General features: G+C 35.8%; 2 protein-coding genes across 3 annotated transcripts; one reads left to right on the top strand and one right to left on the bottom strand.

Moving 5' to 3' along the window:
- The first annotated feature begins 4,622 nt into the window (after positions 1-4,622).
- LOC139877781 (uncharacterized) lies at positions 4,623-8,154 on the top strand. Its single transcript, XM_071865203.1, has 10 exons — positions 4,623-4,770; positions 5,037-5,223; positions 5,312-5,445; positions 5,549-5,662; positions 5,739-5,861; positions 6,062-6,211; positions 6,772-6,927; positions 7,407-7,486; positions 7,749-7,798; positions 7,889-8,154. Exons 1-10 carry the CDS (start codon positions 4,753-4,755, stop codon positions 8,026-8,028), a joined length of 1,152 nt encoding a protein of 383 aa, XP_071721304.1. The 5' UTR covers positions 4,623-4,752; the 3' UTR covers positions 8,029-8,154.
- On the bottom strand, positions 7,670-10,553 carry LOC139876564 (uncharacterized). Of its 2 annotated transcripts, XM_071863900.1 has the most exons (4): positions 10,496-10,553; positions 9,757-10,407; positions 9,337-9,507; positions 7,670-8,542 (listed from the first exon to the last, which is right to left on the bottom strand). In XM_071863900.1, the coding sequence occupies exons 1-4, from the start codon at positions 10,541-10,543 to the stop codon at positions 8,423-8,425; spliced, it is 990 nt and encodes a 329-aa protein (XP_071720001.1). In that variant the 5' UTR covers positions 10,544-10,553; the 3' UTR covers positions 7,670-8,422. The 2 variants fall into 2 exon arrangements, with proteins under 2 accessions (XP_071720001.1, XP_071720002.1); XM_071863901.1 differs by lacking the exon at positions 9,337-9,507.
- Positions 10,554-12,276: the final 1,723 nt, after the last annotated feature.

Genomic DNA, 12,276 nt, shown 5'->3' with positions numbered 1-12,276 from the left:
GAGGAACCGGTTGAAATTGTGGACACCTCCGTCAAGACATTGAAACAAAGCCGAATCCCGATTGTTAAAGTCCGTTGGAACGCCAAAAGGGGACCCGAGTTTACTTGGGAAAGACAAGATCAAATGCAAAGGAAGTATCCTCATCTATTCGTGAATTCGGAAACGCAAGATCTCGAGGAAGAAACAACGACTACTACGCCTACTTAAATTTCGGGACGAAATTTCTTTTAAGGTGTAGGTAATGTAACATCCCGCCTTTCTCCATTTACTTTTCCGTTTAACTATTTAAGTTCCGTTATATGTTTATAACACGTCTCGTTAATACGCGTTTGAATTATCTCGTTTAGGTAATTCCCGTACCCGTTTCCTAAGTTGAGGGACTAAAGTTGCCAAATGGAGAAAGAGATGACTAGGTCAACTAGTCAACTCTTTCCTCTCCATTCATTTTATCACCTCCCAAATAATACTTCACCTTTTTCTCTCAAAACCCTCAAACCTTCAATCATCATCCAAATTCGTTCAAGAAGGATTCGATCAAAACAAATTGCATATTTGAACTCCTCGTGATCTCCTCTTCGTTTCCATACCGATTTCATCAATTTTGGGTAACTTTCTAAAATCACTAATTCTTGTGTTCTTGAGATTTTTAAGTTATAAGGTTGTTAATTAGTGTCTATGGCTCGAGTCTAGTTTGTTTATGTGATTTGTATGCTCGTTTTTGATATTTTGATGTAACTAGTTCATATTGAAAGAATGCTTGCTAAATCTTGAGTTTTAGGTGTTCATATGTTGTTGAATGATGAAAGTTCATGTTTTAATTGTGTTCCTAACATCACTAGCTTCAAATTGGTATGTAGGTTGACATGGATTAGTTTCATATGCAAGATTGTTGAATTTGTGGTTTTGGATTAGGGTTTGATGAGCTTTACATGAACTTTTGATGCGTCAAATGCTATGAGATATTGTTGTTAAGTGTTTTGTTGCAATGTGTGTTTGATTACCTTCGAAACGGCATAACATACATGTAAATTGGTTGCCCGAATCATAAAATGCGTTTTTGGAACTTAAACTTTGATTATGAATGTTTAATTACGGTTTTTGGTTATTGTAAGTGGAAGTTTGATTGATGAAATGTGCTTAGTTGTATTCCTCGTCAAATTACCTTTCCAACGATATATAATAGGCATTATAAGTGTTTGCGGGTCAAGAGTTGGGTTGGAAAAGGTTTTGGCTCGTGCATACTTGGGAAAAACAGAAACAGACCTGCACAGATGGTGGCGCGGCGCGCCCCTACCCCGCGCGGCGCGCCGAATGGCCTGGACAGATTCTGACCTCCATGTCCCTTTTAACGTGAAATGTTTGACTAGCTACCGACCTCCGATTCACATGAAACTTGTTTTAATATACTTGTATATGAATAATTAGCATGGAAAATTTGTCCGGGACCCGACCCGAACATGTTGACTTTTTCGTTGACTTTGACCCGACCAAGTTTGACTTTTTGTCAAACTTAACCAATTAATTATGCAATCTTCCTAACATGCTTTTATACTTGTATCTTGCATGAAACTTGACAATTTGCTTCACATGCTATATTAATCGAGTCGTATCGAGCCATAGGACTAATTGAACATCTTTGACCCTTCGTGACTATCGTTATTGATACAACCTAATTGTTTAGGTCGAGACTAGCATTGTTCTTTGCACGTTTACTTGTTGAAGTACTATTTCACTCTTGCAATCAAAGGTGAGATCATAGTCCCACTTTTACTCTTTTGAACTTGCTTTTGGGATGAGAAAACATAAACGATTCTTTTGAACTAAGTGAACACAAGAACGGGAAAACAAACATTCTACATACGAGTTTAGAACGAAAATCCTCAATCCGATTATCATTAGTTACATCAGATGGTGTAAGCGAGAACTTATGTTATATGGCCATATGGGTTTGACAAACCCTCATTCAAACGGTTCGCTACCGTTTACGAATGAAATATATTTTCGGGAACAGTGTTGTTCTAGCACTAATTGATGGGGTATTCAACGGACGGAACGTTAAGCTTTGATAATTGGGTGCTCGTGAATATTAACTTTTAGAATGTACTATGGCTTTATCGATGTTGCAAGTCTTGTGGTTCAACTTACTATTACTCATTTACTTGTTTAAACCTATGATTTCACCAACGTTTTCGTTGACAGATTCTCTATGTTTTTCTCAGGTCCTTGAACTTAGGTGATACATGCTTCCGCTCATACTATTTGATACTTGCATTGGATGTCGAGTATACTTGCATACGTGGAGCGTCTTTTTGACTACTTTTAATCGTGTCGCACGTGTTTCATACAAACTTTAAACATTGTTATGTACTTGTTATGGAAACTACTTTTGTAAACTTTGAAACACCCTTATTTATGAAATGAATGCGACATACTTTTCGGTCAAACTTTGTTATAAAGACTTACGACCATGTAATGGGACCATACGTAGATGACGCCGTCATTTGACGATTTGTCGGGGTCGCTACACTTTAAATGGTGTTAAGTTACTAGGGGTCCCCGCAACTTCCGATCTTGGTTTTAGTAGTGAACTGGTGATGCAAAGGGTGACCAAGTTCATTGCACTTATGGATAAGGTTGCTAAGCTTGATGATCCTCAGTGTGAGTTTTTGTTGCTTAGGGCATGTACTGGAGTTTCTAAACTCTACTTTACCTTGCGTACTTGTCCTCCTAGTATATTTGAGGCGGCTCAACGCGCTTTCGATGGAGCCCTTCGATCTTCCTTGGAGCGTATTGTTACTGCTTCAGGGCCTGAGTTTGGTGATTGGCAGTGGCGGCTTGCCACCTTGCCATTTGCATTTGGAGGGCTTGGTGTTTATTCTGCGGGAGATGTTCGTCATTATGCTTTTCTGGCTTCTCGATTACAGTCTGCTGGGTCGCAGACCAAGCTCTTACGTCATACGGGTATTGTTGGTCTTGGTCGTGCTTTTGAAGATGCATTGGGTCTGTTTAATAATACGGTTGGGTTTGATATTTTAGGTAATCCGAGTGAGGTCGCTGCCCCAATACTCATGAAGAAATTGGCAGATGTTTATTTCACAAAGGTTACCGCTTCTGCAGAATCCACTTTTTCGTTATCTCTCCGACAATCGGCCTTATGGAAATCACAGCAGGGTGATCACACATCTGCTTGGCTAAGGGCAGTCCCTATTTTGGGGTTGGGTCAGACGATGAACGCAAAGACTTACCGATGTGTGTTGTGCTACCGGTTAGGTGTTCCATTGTTCTCTATCTCGACGGCATGCTCTGCCTGTTCAAGGGTTTTTACTGGGGATATTTTCGGGGATCACGTCGTGTCTTGTGCTGCGAGAAAGGAGGTTGACATTGGGTTGTCTGGAGGGAACGACAGGGCCCTCAGACCTGCAGATGTGTTACTTTATTCCTGGGATTGTGGTCGCGATGTTTGTGTTGACTTGACAGAGTCTTCTCCTTTGACGCAGTCTGGGCTTTCTGACTTTGTCCCTGGACGTGCTGTGGTTGATGCGGCTCGTCGGAAGCGGGTCAACTACGAATCTAGCTGTCAGGCGATTGGTTATGGTTTCATTCCTTTCTCATTTTCTTCCCTGGGGGAATTAGAGAAGGAGGCTGTTTCTTTGCTAAAGCGGGTTCAGAAGAGTTCGATGGCGCAAGATATTAGTGCCGGTGCTGCTGCTCATATTTTTTACTAGGATAGGTTTTGCTATTGCTAGAGGTGTGGGGCCCAGATTGTCTCTAGTCTTCCCACTAATTTTTTTTGTAAGTTTTAAAACTTTTAAGTTTTTTATTATAATAATATAATAATAATAATAATAATAATAATAATAATAATAATAATAATAATAATAATAATAATAATAATAATAATAATAATAATTAATAATTAATAATTAATAATTAATAATTAATTAATAATTAATATTAATAATTAATAATTAATATTAATATTAATATTAATTAATAATAATAAAGTTGAAAAGGCCATCTGATTGTAAGGTTGTCTGTTTGCTACTGAATGGAGTAATTCACAGCTGGACCATAACCTAGTCAGCATCTAGCTGAAAGATACAAATCGGTCGCTGTATACACCACACGGTGCTGAGTGCTGACCGAGCTGAAGTGTTTACAGGAAACTTAATAATTTTTTGTCTGCAATTTGTTCAACAAGATAATCAATTTCTAGGGTTCTTAGTAACCATATTCATCAATACTCCATAATTATTATAGATTTTGTATAATGTATCTGTCTGCAACTCTACTGATTTTTACTGGATGTATAAATTAGTCATCTTTTTGGTACATGTAGGATTATAGGTGGATTCCTTGTTTGTTCATAAGTTCATCTGCAAGTAGATCATAAATCTGGTATTTTTAGTTACTGTATTTAGTTATAAAAATATCTGTAAGTTTAAACTGTTGCTGTTCCATTTGATCTCAATTTTGTACATCTTATCAATCCTCACCGTTTCAACCGAATCTCGTCGCATCCCTCATCGCTTTTTCCGCAAAACCACGAAAACTAATATTTTTCTGCAACATTCCTACACTTACGACATACGATATTTTTCTGCAACATTCCAACAACGTTATCTCATTAATAACTATCACTGGGTGGGCCCTTTGGGTCCCATCTTTCTTTATTGTGGCAATGAAGGGGACATCGAATGGTTCGCTGACAACACGGGTTTTATTTGGGAACTTGCCCCTCGTTTCGGTGCAATGGTCATCTTCCCTGAAGTAACTAATCTAATCCTACACTAAGCATTATAACAATATTATATGATTTAGGTTTTTTTAATGACAGCCCTTAGGGTTGTCGTTGAGATGGTTAAAATACATGTAAATTTTGAATAACCGCCATCTAAAAGTCAACATAACTGCTACGTTCAAGTTTTTTAAGCACCTGAGCGACAACCCTTAGGCCTGTCGTTAGAAAAATCCTTTTGTTTTTCTTTTTTTGGAAAGCCGTTAGAAAAATCATTAATTTTACTGTGAAAATGTAGCATCGATATTATGGCGAGTCAATGCCGTACGGGAGCTTCGACCAGGCATTTAAAAATGCTTCTACTTTAGCATATTTAACAGCTGAACAAGCACTTGCGGATTACGCTGTTTTGATAACAGATTTGAAAAAAAATCTGTCTGCACAAGCTTCCCCTGTAGTTTTGTTTGGTGGATCGTATGGTGGAAGTAAGTATGAATAAAGTTTGTACATTTGTTATTTATTTCTGTTTCATATAATATAACATTATTTTTCTTTATATTCTGTTTTCGGCAGTGTTGGCAGCATGGATGAGGCTCAAATATCCTCATATTGTTATCGGTGCACTTGCTTCATCTGCACCAATACTTCAATTTGAGGATATTGTGCCCTTATACACATATTATGATATTATCTCCAACGATTTTAAAGTCCGTGACTGATTTTGTCAAATTCTATATCATAGTTTAGTGTTTTACCTTTTGAGCATACAAGGTTTAAGCTAATTTCTGTTATTTTTATTGTGTATGCTAGCAAGAAAGCCCAAATTGTTTCGACACGATCAAAAAGTCTTGGGATGTTATAAATTACGTTGGTCAGAAAGCAAACGGTCTTGATTATCTTGCGAAGACATTTCACTTATGCAGGTACTTAGCAAGTTTACTTCATTCGAAACAAATTGTTTTCACGTATGAGATTTTCATTTTAAGATATAAATGACGGGAAACTAAAGAGCATCGATGATTTCGTTAACTGGTTGTACGCAACATATGAGTACTTGGCGATGGCGAATTACCCTTACCCGGCAGATTTTGTTGCGCCTTTGCCTGCATACCCGATAAAAGAGGTTAGTCATTTTTTTTATGTTGTTTTCACTTTTTTAATAATGCGCATTGGACTTTGCAAAATTTGTCACACAAATCTGTGATAACTTTCTGTTCAAGATTAACATTTGTATGATTTGAACCCTGGTTTTAAAGCATTATCAATTGGACTAACTACTTTATTTTCCTTTTATTCTGGTAAGTAAATTTGTTTGTTCGATAGGTTTGTACAGAGATAGACAGTGCTCCAGATGGGACTAGCATTTTGGATCGGATCTCTAAAGGAATAAGTGTGTATTACAATTACACCGGAGAAGCAGAATGTTTTGAATTGGATGATGACCCGTATGGCACAATGGGTTGGAATTGGCAGGTATGCAAGTTGTTTCGTATGACTAAGACTTATCAAACACTGTTTCTGATTTCACAAGGTACCCAGTAGATTAATTTGCATTGTAGAACAAAGCTACCCAGTGTTGTAAAACTCCCCGATTAATGCCAATTACTCCTTTTTAGGAACCGGCCGATCCGATTTTCCAAAATCCTAGTAATTAATTGGTCAAAATCGGTCGATGGGTCAAAACTGGATTTAGTTGTTCAAAGTCGGATTCAGTCAGTTATAGTCGGTCTAACATTTTAATACGAATTTTAATTAAATTTTTAGAGTACTTGAACAAAATGAACCAAAGGAGATATGTTGTAGACAATTATATTAACGTTTATGTTTATGAATTGCTTGTTAATTACACATAAAATTTTGAACTTTATTATATAAATGTATAAAAATTAGATTACTCCCCGAGTTGTCGATTACTCCTTCAAAAGTCCCGACAGAGTACACCCCGAGTAGCGCTAACCTATGTTTCGGATCACATGTAAGATTATTTTTATGACGACGTATTACGTAGCTTTACTATCTTTTGTATATTGCAGGCATGCACTGAAATGGTCATGCCAATGTCAAGTAACAGAAACTCGAGCATGTTTCCAGAATGGGAATTTAATTTTAGTTCATACGCACAGACATGCTGGGACGAATTCCGTGTGATTCCTAGGCCCACCTGGATAACTACACAATTTGGTGGACATGTAAGAAGTTCTTATCAATCTTCTATTCGAATTAATGATCTGATTAGTTCATACAAGATGTCAACGCGGTGTCCCGTCTCATTAATTTGATAGTCCCTGTTCGAGACCAAATGAACGGGCACATAAAAGATAATAATATTAAAAAAGGGTATCAATTGAAAAAATCTTGCGCGATTAAATTGTTTGATAAATGAATTTTTATGACTTGATTTGTGAAAAATATATAATTTAACGGATTATTATATAGGTTTTTCGAAATTTTGGGCTTTTCAAATTTATGGGCCCTGTTCGCTTGAGCATTTCGCACATGTCTCATAAATGCCTCTGTTAACGCAACTTGTTATAATCCCGTACTCATTCACTTCTAATAGCGTGTGACCGTTAATCTAGTTTGTTAGATGTTATTTACGTCGATCATGTTGTATAATGTTTTTATTTTTTAATTTTATTATTACTGTTAACTGTTAATCTCTATGTAGGATTACAAGTCTGTCCTGAAAACATTTGGAAGCAACATCATCTTTTCAAATGGTCTCTTAGATCCATGGAGCGGGGGCGGGTAACTTCTCTATCTTTCTTTACAACCAATCATCTTGAAAAAAATCACATAACACTCTATATACATTGTTTGGATCAGCAAGATGCACATATATTTTCTTTAAAAAATATAACGTTCGTTATTCGTTTTGGCATGGACACTTAATTACAATTTACAAGTAACAAGTACTATATGATGGTATGAAACGTTAATCGGTATTCTGCAATGTGTTATGTAAGACTGGTTTAAAATGTATCGATTTGCCAATTGGTCTATGTTGCAGTGTTCTAGAGAACATATCAGACAGTGTAGTTGCTCTTGTGACACAAAAAGGTAACATTCAAGTCACACTTTTAATACATTTGACTCTTGTAGTCAAAACGAGTTTGTATGGAGATCATGGATGAGTTCCGAATGTTTTAGGTGCGCATCACTTGGATCTGCGAGCAGCTACGAATGATGATCCTGATTGGTTGGTGGAGCAAAGGGCGTCAGAAGTCGATCTCATTGAGGGTTGGCTTGTTGATTATTACAACAAAATGAAATCAGTTTTTAACATGTAAATCATTACTTTGCGTTCTTTGTGGCACGTAGGAGTCGGTCATAAGTGTAAGCTTTTGTTCGGTTGCAGGTTTAAGTCCTAACATTCTGTTCATAATTTCTAATATACATAACTTGACATTCCATCTTGACTGGTGTTGGTTCTATACTTCTATGACGGTATAAATAGGTTATACGGCCCAAGTCTGTTTATGGGCTTAGGGTCCGTTAGAGCTTTAGGTTTATTAGAGTTTCATTATGTAATCTCTATTAAAAGCGAATTAATAATACAATATACTTCACGTGGTTTCTATTTTAATATGGTATCAAAGCCGTATGATTCATACTATTCTCAAGCATTCGTTTTTCTTCTCCATTGTTGTCGAATTGAAAACGGACTTGAGCCGTATAACCTATTTATACTCTAATATATTCTTCACGATTGTCTGTCGTAAGGTTCTCCCCAAACTCGTCGTTCCTTACAAATCTTCCTCTTATTCGTGGTCGGCTATCTGCAAGAGTTTTTCGGCATTCGTACTACACAGAGTTTGAAACACGAGATAATTAGTGGGTTAAACACAAGAAAATGTTAGGGATCACCAACTAACAATTCAAACTCTCTCTAAATTGCTTATCTTAGTTGTTAGCGTTTCATTGTATTTGCTATATATCTTTTGATTCATTGTTCATAATTTACAGCAAATTTAATTGTGTTTTTATTTTTATTTATTTTTTATTTATTTTTATTTTACAATAACAAACTTACAATTTAACAGATATACTATGATATACTATGTACATCCACCACAAATATCAACATTTCATTAGCTCAAATGAGGCCTGAATTCTAACTTTTTTGGTAGAAAGTTCCTTATATCATTAAGAGAATGATCCTTTGTTAATTAAGTGCGGCCTTATATTATACTCTTACACTAATTGCGTTGATGTTTAATTACTATCTTACCCCCGTGAACAATAACCTCCCTATTTTGTTTACAGGGGTATTTTGGTAATTATAATTTCTTTTTCAATATTTCATTATTTAACATCTTTTTCCCTTTCCATTTTTTGAGTTCAAAATCTTTAGTTTATTTAAAACCTTTTTACCCTCTATTTTTCTCGTTCATTTTCCCACATTCTAATAAAACACCCCATAACAAAGTGCGGGGTTTCACTTTGTTTTTTTTTTTTGAAAGTTGTAATTTTATTACTAGCCCGCGAGCAAATAAGCAACTTTCAGCTAAAGTTGCTCTCAACTCATTATCAAGTGTTCATTTTTACGTCGGAGATACTTAAATGAAGGAAATTTATTGAATGTAGTTAACTTTTACCTTGATTTTCTTGTTGAAATTTCTCCGATTTCTTTTATTCATGTATTTTTCGATCTTCACTTTCTTTTCTTCGCTTGTAAGTTTGTTGGTGAATCCAAAGGTTTCTAAGCCCAATTGTGTTGTAGGGTTTCCGCCTTGGTTTACTAGATTCCGGCTTTCATTGCTAATTAACTTAAATTTCAACAGATTAGACAAAATTTACCAAAGAAAAAAACCACAAACAATTCAGTCTTATATAGTAATGGATTTTGCTAACGACACCTATTAGGGTTATCGTTTGTTCATCAAATAGTTGTATATGATGATTAATTTGACTTTTATGTTTTATGTGGTGGTTATTAAGAAGTACAATCATTTAAGGCACACTAACGATCGTTAGCAAAATCCTATAGTACTAATATACAAGCTTGCTAGAGGTACCTGCTCCAGTTTGTTAGCGTTGTGCGAGTGTAGTAGAGGATCATTGCAAAAGATTCGGTCGCTTTCCCCTGTGAATTCTTGGTCACGAGTTTGAATGTCATTTGTTAAGAATGAGTTTTCGTCATTAGTCCCAAAACCTTCGGTTGAGTCGACAAAAGAGTAGTTGGAAGATAAGGATTTATTCGTTCGTGTGGACCTAAAAGGTAATATGGAAGATGTATCGTCTTCTACACCAAATGTTGTAAACGATGTTGGTCCGAATTTAGGGACAACATGATCATTTGAAAGAGCACAAGGGTATGCAAACATAGGATCATGACATATTTTGTTTTGGAGCATAGATGTATCATATCGGTCTTGATTACTAAAAGGGTATTGATGATTGGTGAAATGTGAAGTTTTTGAGAAGTTTGAAATGTCATTATCTATGAGATCTTCTTCAAAGATTAAAGAGATGTCGTTGGCTATAGGGGCGATTGCAGTAGTGTATGTGGCGTTTTCTACTAAATCGGAGCGTTTGGTGTACGAGGATTGTTCATCGTAGCAACAATTGAAGCGAAACGAAAGTTCCGAGCTTTGTTTAGTTACTAGGAATAACTCTGATTCACAAAACTCTTGTATTTGTGCATTGAAAGGGCTTGATACTTGTTCCTGCAAGCAAAAGAAAACAAAATAAAATTGAGTTAACTTATAACATAACTAGTGGACCTCATGAAAAACATGTGTAAATAACATGAACCTCAACATTTTGAAACGTTTTAACAAAGCTTGTACGGTGGTTATTCATTAGTTGTACCATCGACTCATGTAAAGGACATAAACTGTATTTTGTACTTATAATAATCAATAAAAGGAGAGGAATATTCTAGTCAAATAGTACTCAATTTGACCACATGAAAGCTAAGTGCACAAACTCGAAACCAATTCGATGGAAGGAACAATTTTTGGTAACCTTGTAAATGATATGAGATAAGATATAAGATGGGACTACTTGTGATAATATAGTCTTATTACGAGTGTATTCGACAACTCACACTACTACAAACTTGAGAATGCAAACCCCTTTTTCAAACCTCTTTTTAAATCATAAATAAAAAACCGGTTCCAAAGGGTAATCGAGACCGGTTTTATTTTACACGGAAATGGGAGACCGGTTTTTGATAAAAACCGGTTCTGAAAGTATACTTTCCAAACCGGTTTTTTCAAAAAGCCGGTTCCAACTTTACAAACCGGTTATTTTTTAAAACCGGTCTCCCTTCTCCCTTTTAAGGCGCGGGTTAGGTACGAATGAATTGAAAAAGTTAAACTTAAAGTAATTGAAACCAATTAATAGCCAGCTGTTTCCCATTCTCTATTATTATATCCTTGAGCAGTTAAGTTGAAAAGTTGAAAGCTATTCCTTATCTTGAAAAGTTTAAGTTGTTTCCCATTATCTATTAATAATCCTATATTGAAAAGTTCCGTATTCCATTCTTTCAATTGATCGAGTTAAATAAAGCTGTAAACAGGTTCGATTAATTCATTCAAGTTCATCGATTTTCATTAGCCATCATCGTACATCGTAAACAGGTTTGATTCGATTTTTATTAGCCATCGTAAACAGGTTCAATTTTTATTAGCCATCGTTGTTTTATTTTACTTATTTTTAAACAGATTCGATTCTATTCGTAAACAGGTTCGATTTCTAAAGTCTTTGTTTTAATTTGCTTATCTGTTTTCGATTCGTGTATTTTTATTTGTTTTAAAGTCCAGATCTGGTGTACGTTCTTTGTATTAGCTAATTAAAGGATGAAGATGAAGATCGATTAGCGAAAAGATGAAGATCGATGACAGAAAGGATGAAGATTAGCGAAGATGAAGATTATTAGCGTACGATGAAGATGAAGATTAGCTGTATAATATTTTTTTTTTTTTTTAAATTTAGAATCCAAACCGATTTTTTATAAATAACCGGTTCCGAAAGTGGAGTTTGCAAACCTGTTTTAAAACCGGTGTGGACTTTACACACCCCTATGGATACAAACCGGTTATAAAACCGGTTTGGAAGCCCCAAAAAACAGGTTTGCAAAGCCCTTTTTTGTAGTAGTGTCAGTTATGAGTTCTAGCTTCAACAGCTTCAATCGTTTTTTTTTCTATAAATAAAATTACAGTAATTTTTTTTGAAGAAATAACCTTTGGAAAATGCGATAGTTCTTTTTTTTTTTGGGCGAAAAAGCGAATACTTATATAGAAACGACGTCGATTTCTAAAGGAAAACGCCCTCAACAGAGAATACAAATGGCCACGGGGGAAACGGGGAAGCTCGCACCTAGAAAGTAACCATCAAAGCTAAAAAATCTATAAACGAGCCTCTCTAACACCCCGAAAAAAACCTAACAAACAACTAATCAATGGAGTATAAATCAATACATACACAACAATACATAGAAATAAAACAACCGGAGAAAGATAACGGACCGTTATAATCAACCTCTGAGACCCGCCTTTTCAATTTTGCATTGACCGTCTCCTTCAAAGAGT

The sequence above is a fragment of the Rutidosis leptorrhynchoides genome, chromosome 11 (genome assembly GCF_046630445.1).
Source record: "Rutidosis leptorrhynchoides isolate AG116_Rl617_1_P2 chromosome 11, CSIRO_AGI_Rlap_v1, whole genome shotgun sequence".
Classification (NCBI taxonomy): domain Eukaryota; kingdom Viridiplantae; phylum Streptophyta; class Magnoliopsida; order Asterales; family Asteraceae; genus Rutidosis; species Rutidosis leptorrhynchoides.
This window is presented reverse-complemented; position numbering and strand designations above follow the sequence as displayed.

What these genes read in the sequence shown, in the direction of transcription:
- LOC139877781 (XM_071865203.1), top strand. An exon ending in TTATCTCCAACGATTTTAAA is followed by an intron (nt 5,446 to 5,548) that starts GTCCGTGACTGA and finishes TGTGTATGCTAG; the next exon opens with CAAGAAAGCCCAAATTGTTT. An exon ending in CAATGGGTTGGAATTGGCAG is followed by an intron (nt 6,212 to 6,771) that starts GTATGCAAGTTG and finishes TGTATATTGCAG; the next exon opens with GCATGCACTGAAATGGTCAT.
- LOC139876564 (XM_071863900.1), bottom strand. Translation starts at nt 10,543, where the DNA reads ATGAATAACCACCGTACAAGCTTTGTTAAAACGTTTCAAAATGTTGAG. An exon ending in AAACGTTTCAAAATGTTGAG is followed by an intron (nt 10,408 to 10,495) that starts GTTCATGTTATT and finishes TTTTGCTTGCAG; the next exon opens with GAACAAGTATCAAGCCCTTT. An exon ending in ATTTCAACAAGAAAATCAAG is followed by an intron (nt 8,543 to 9,336) that starts GTAAAAGTTAAC and finishes AACTCTGTGTAG; the next exon opens with TACGAATGCCGAAAAACTCT.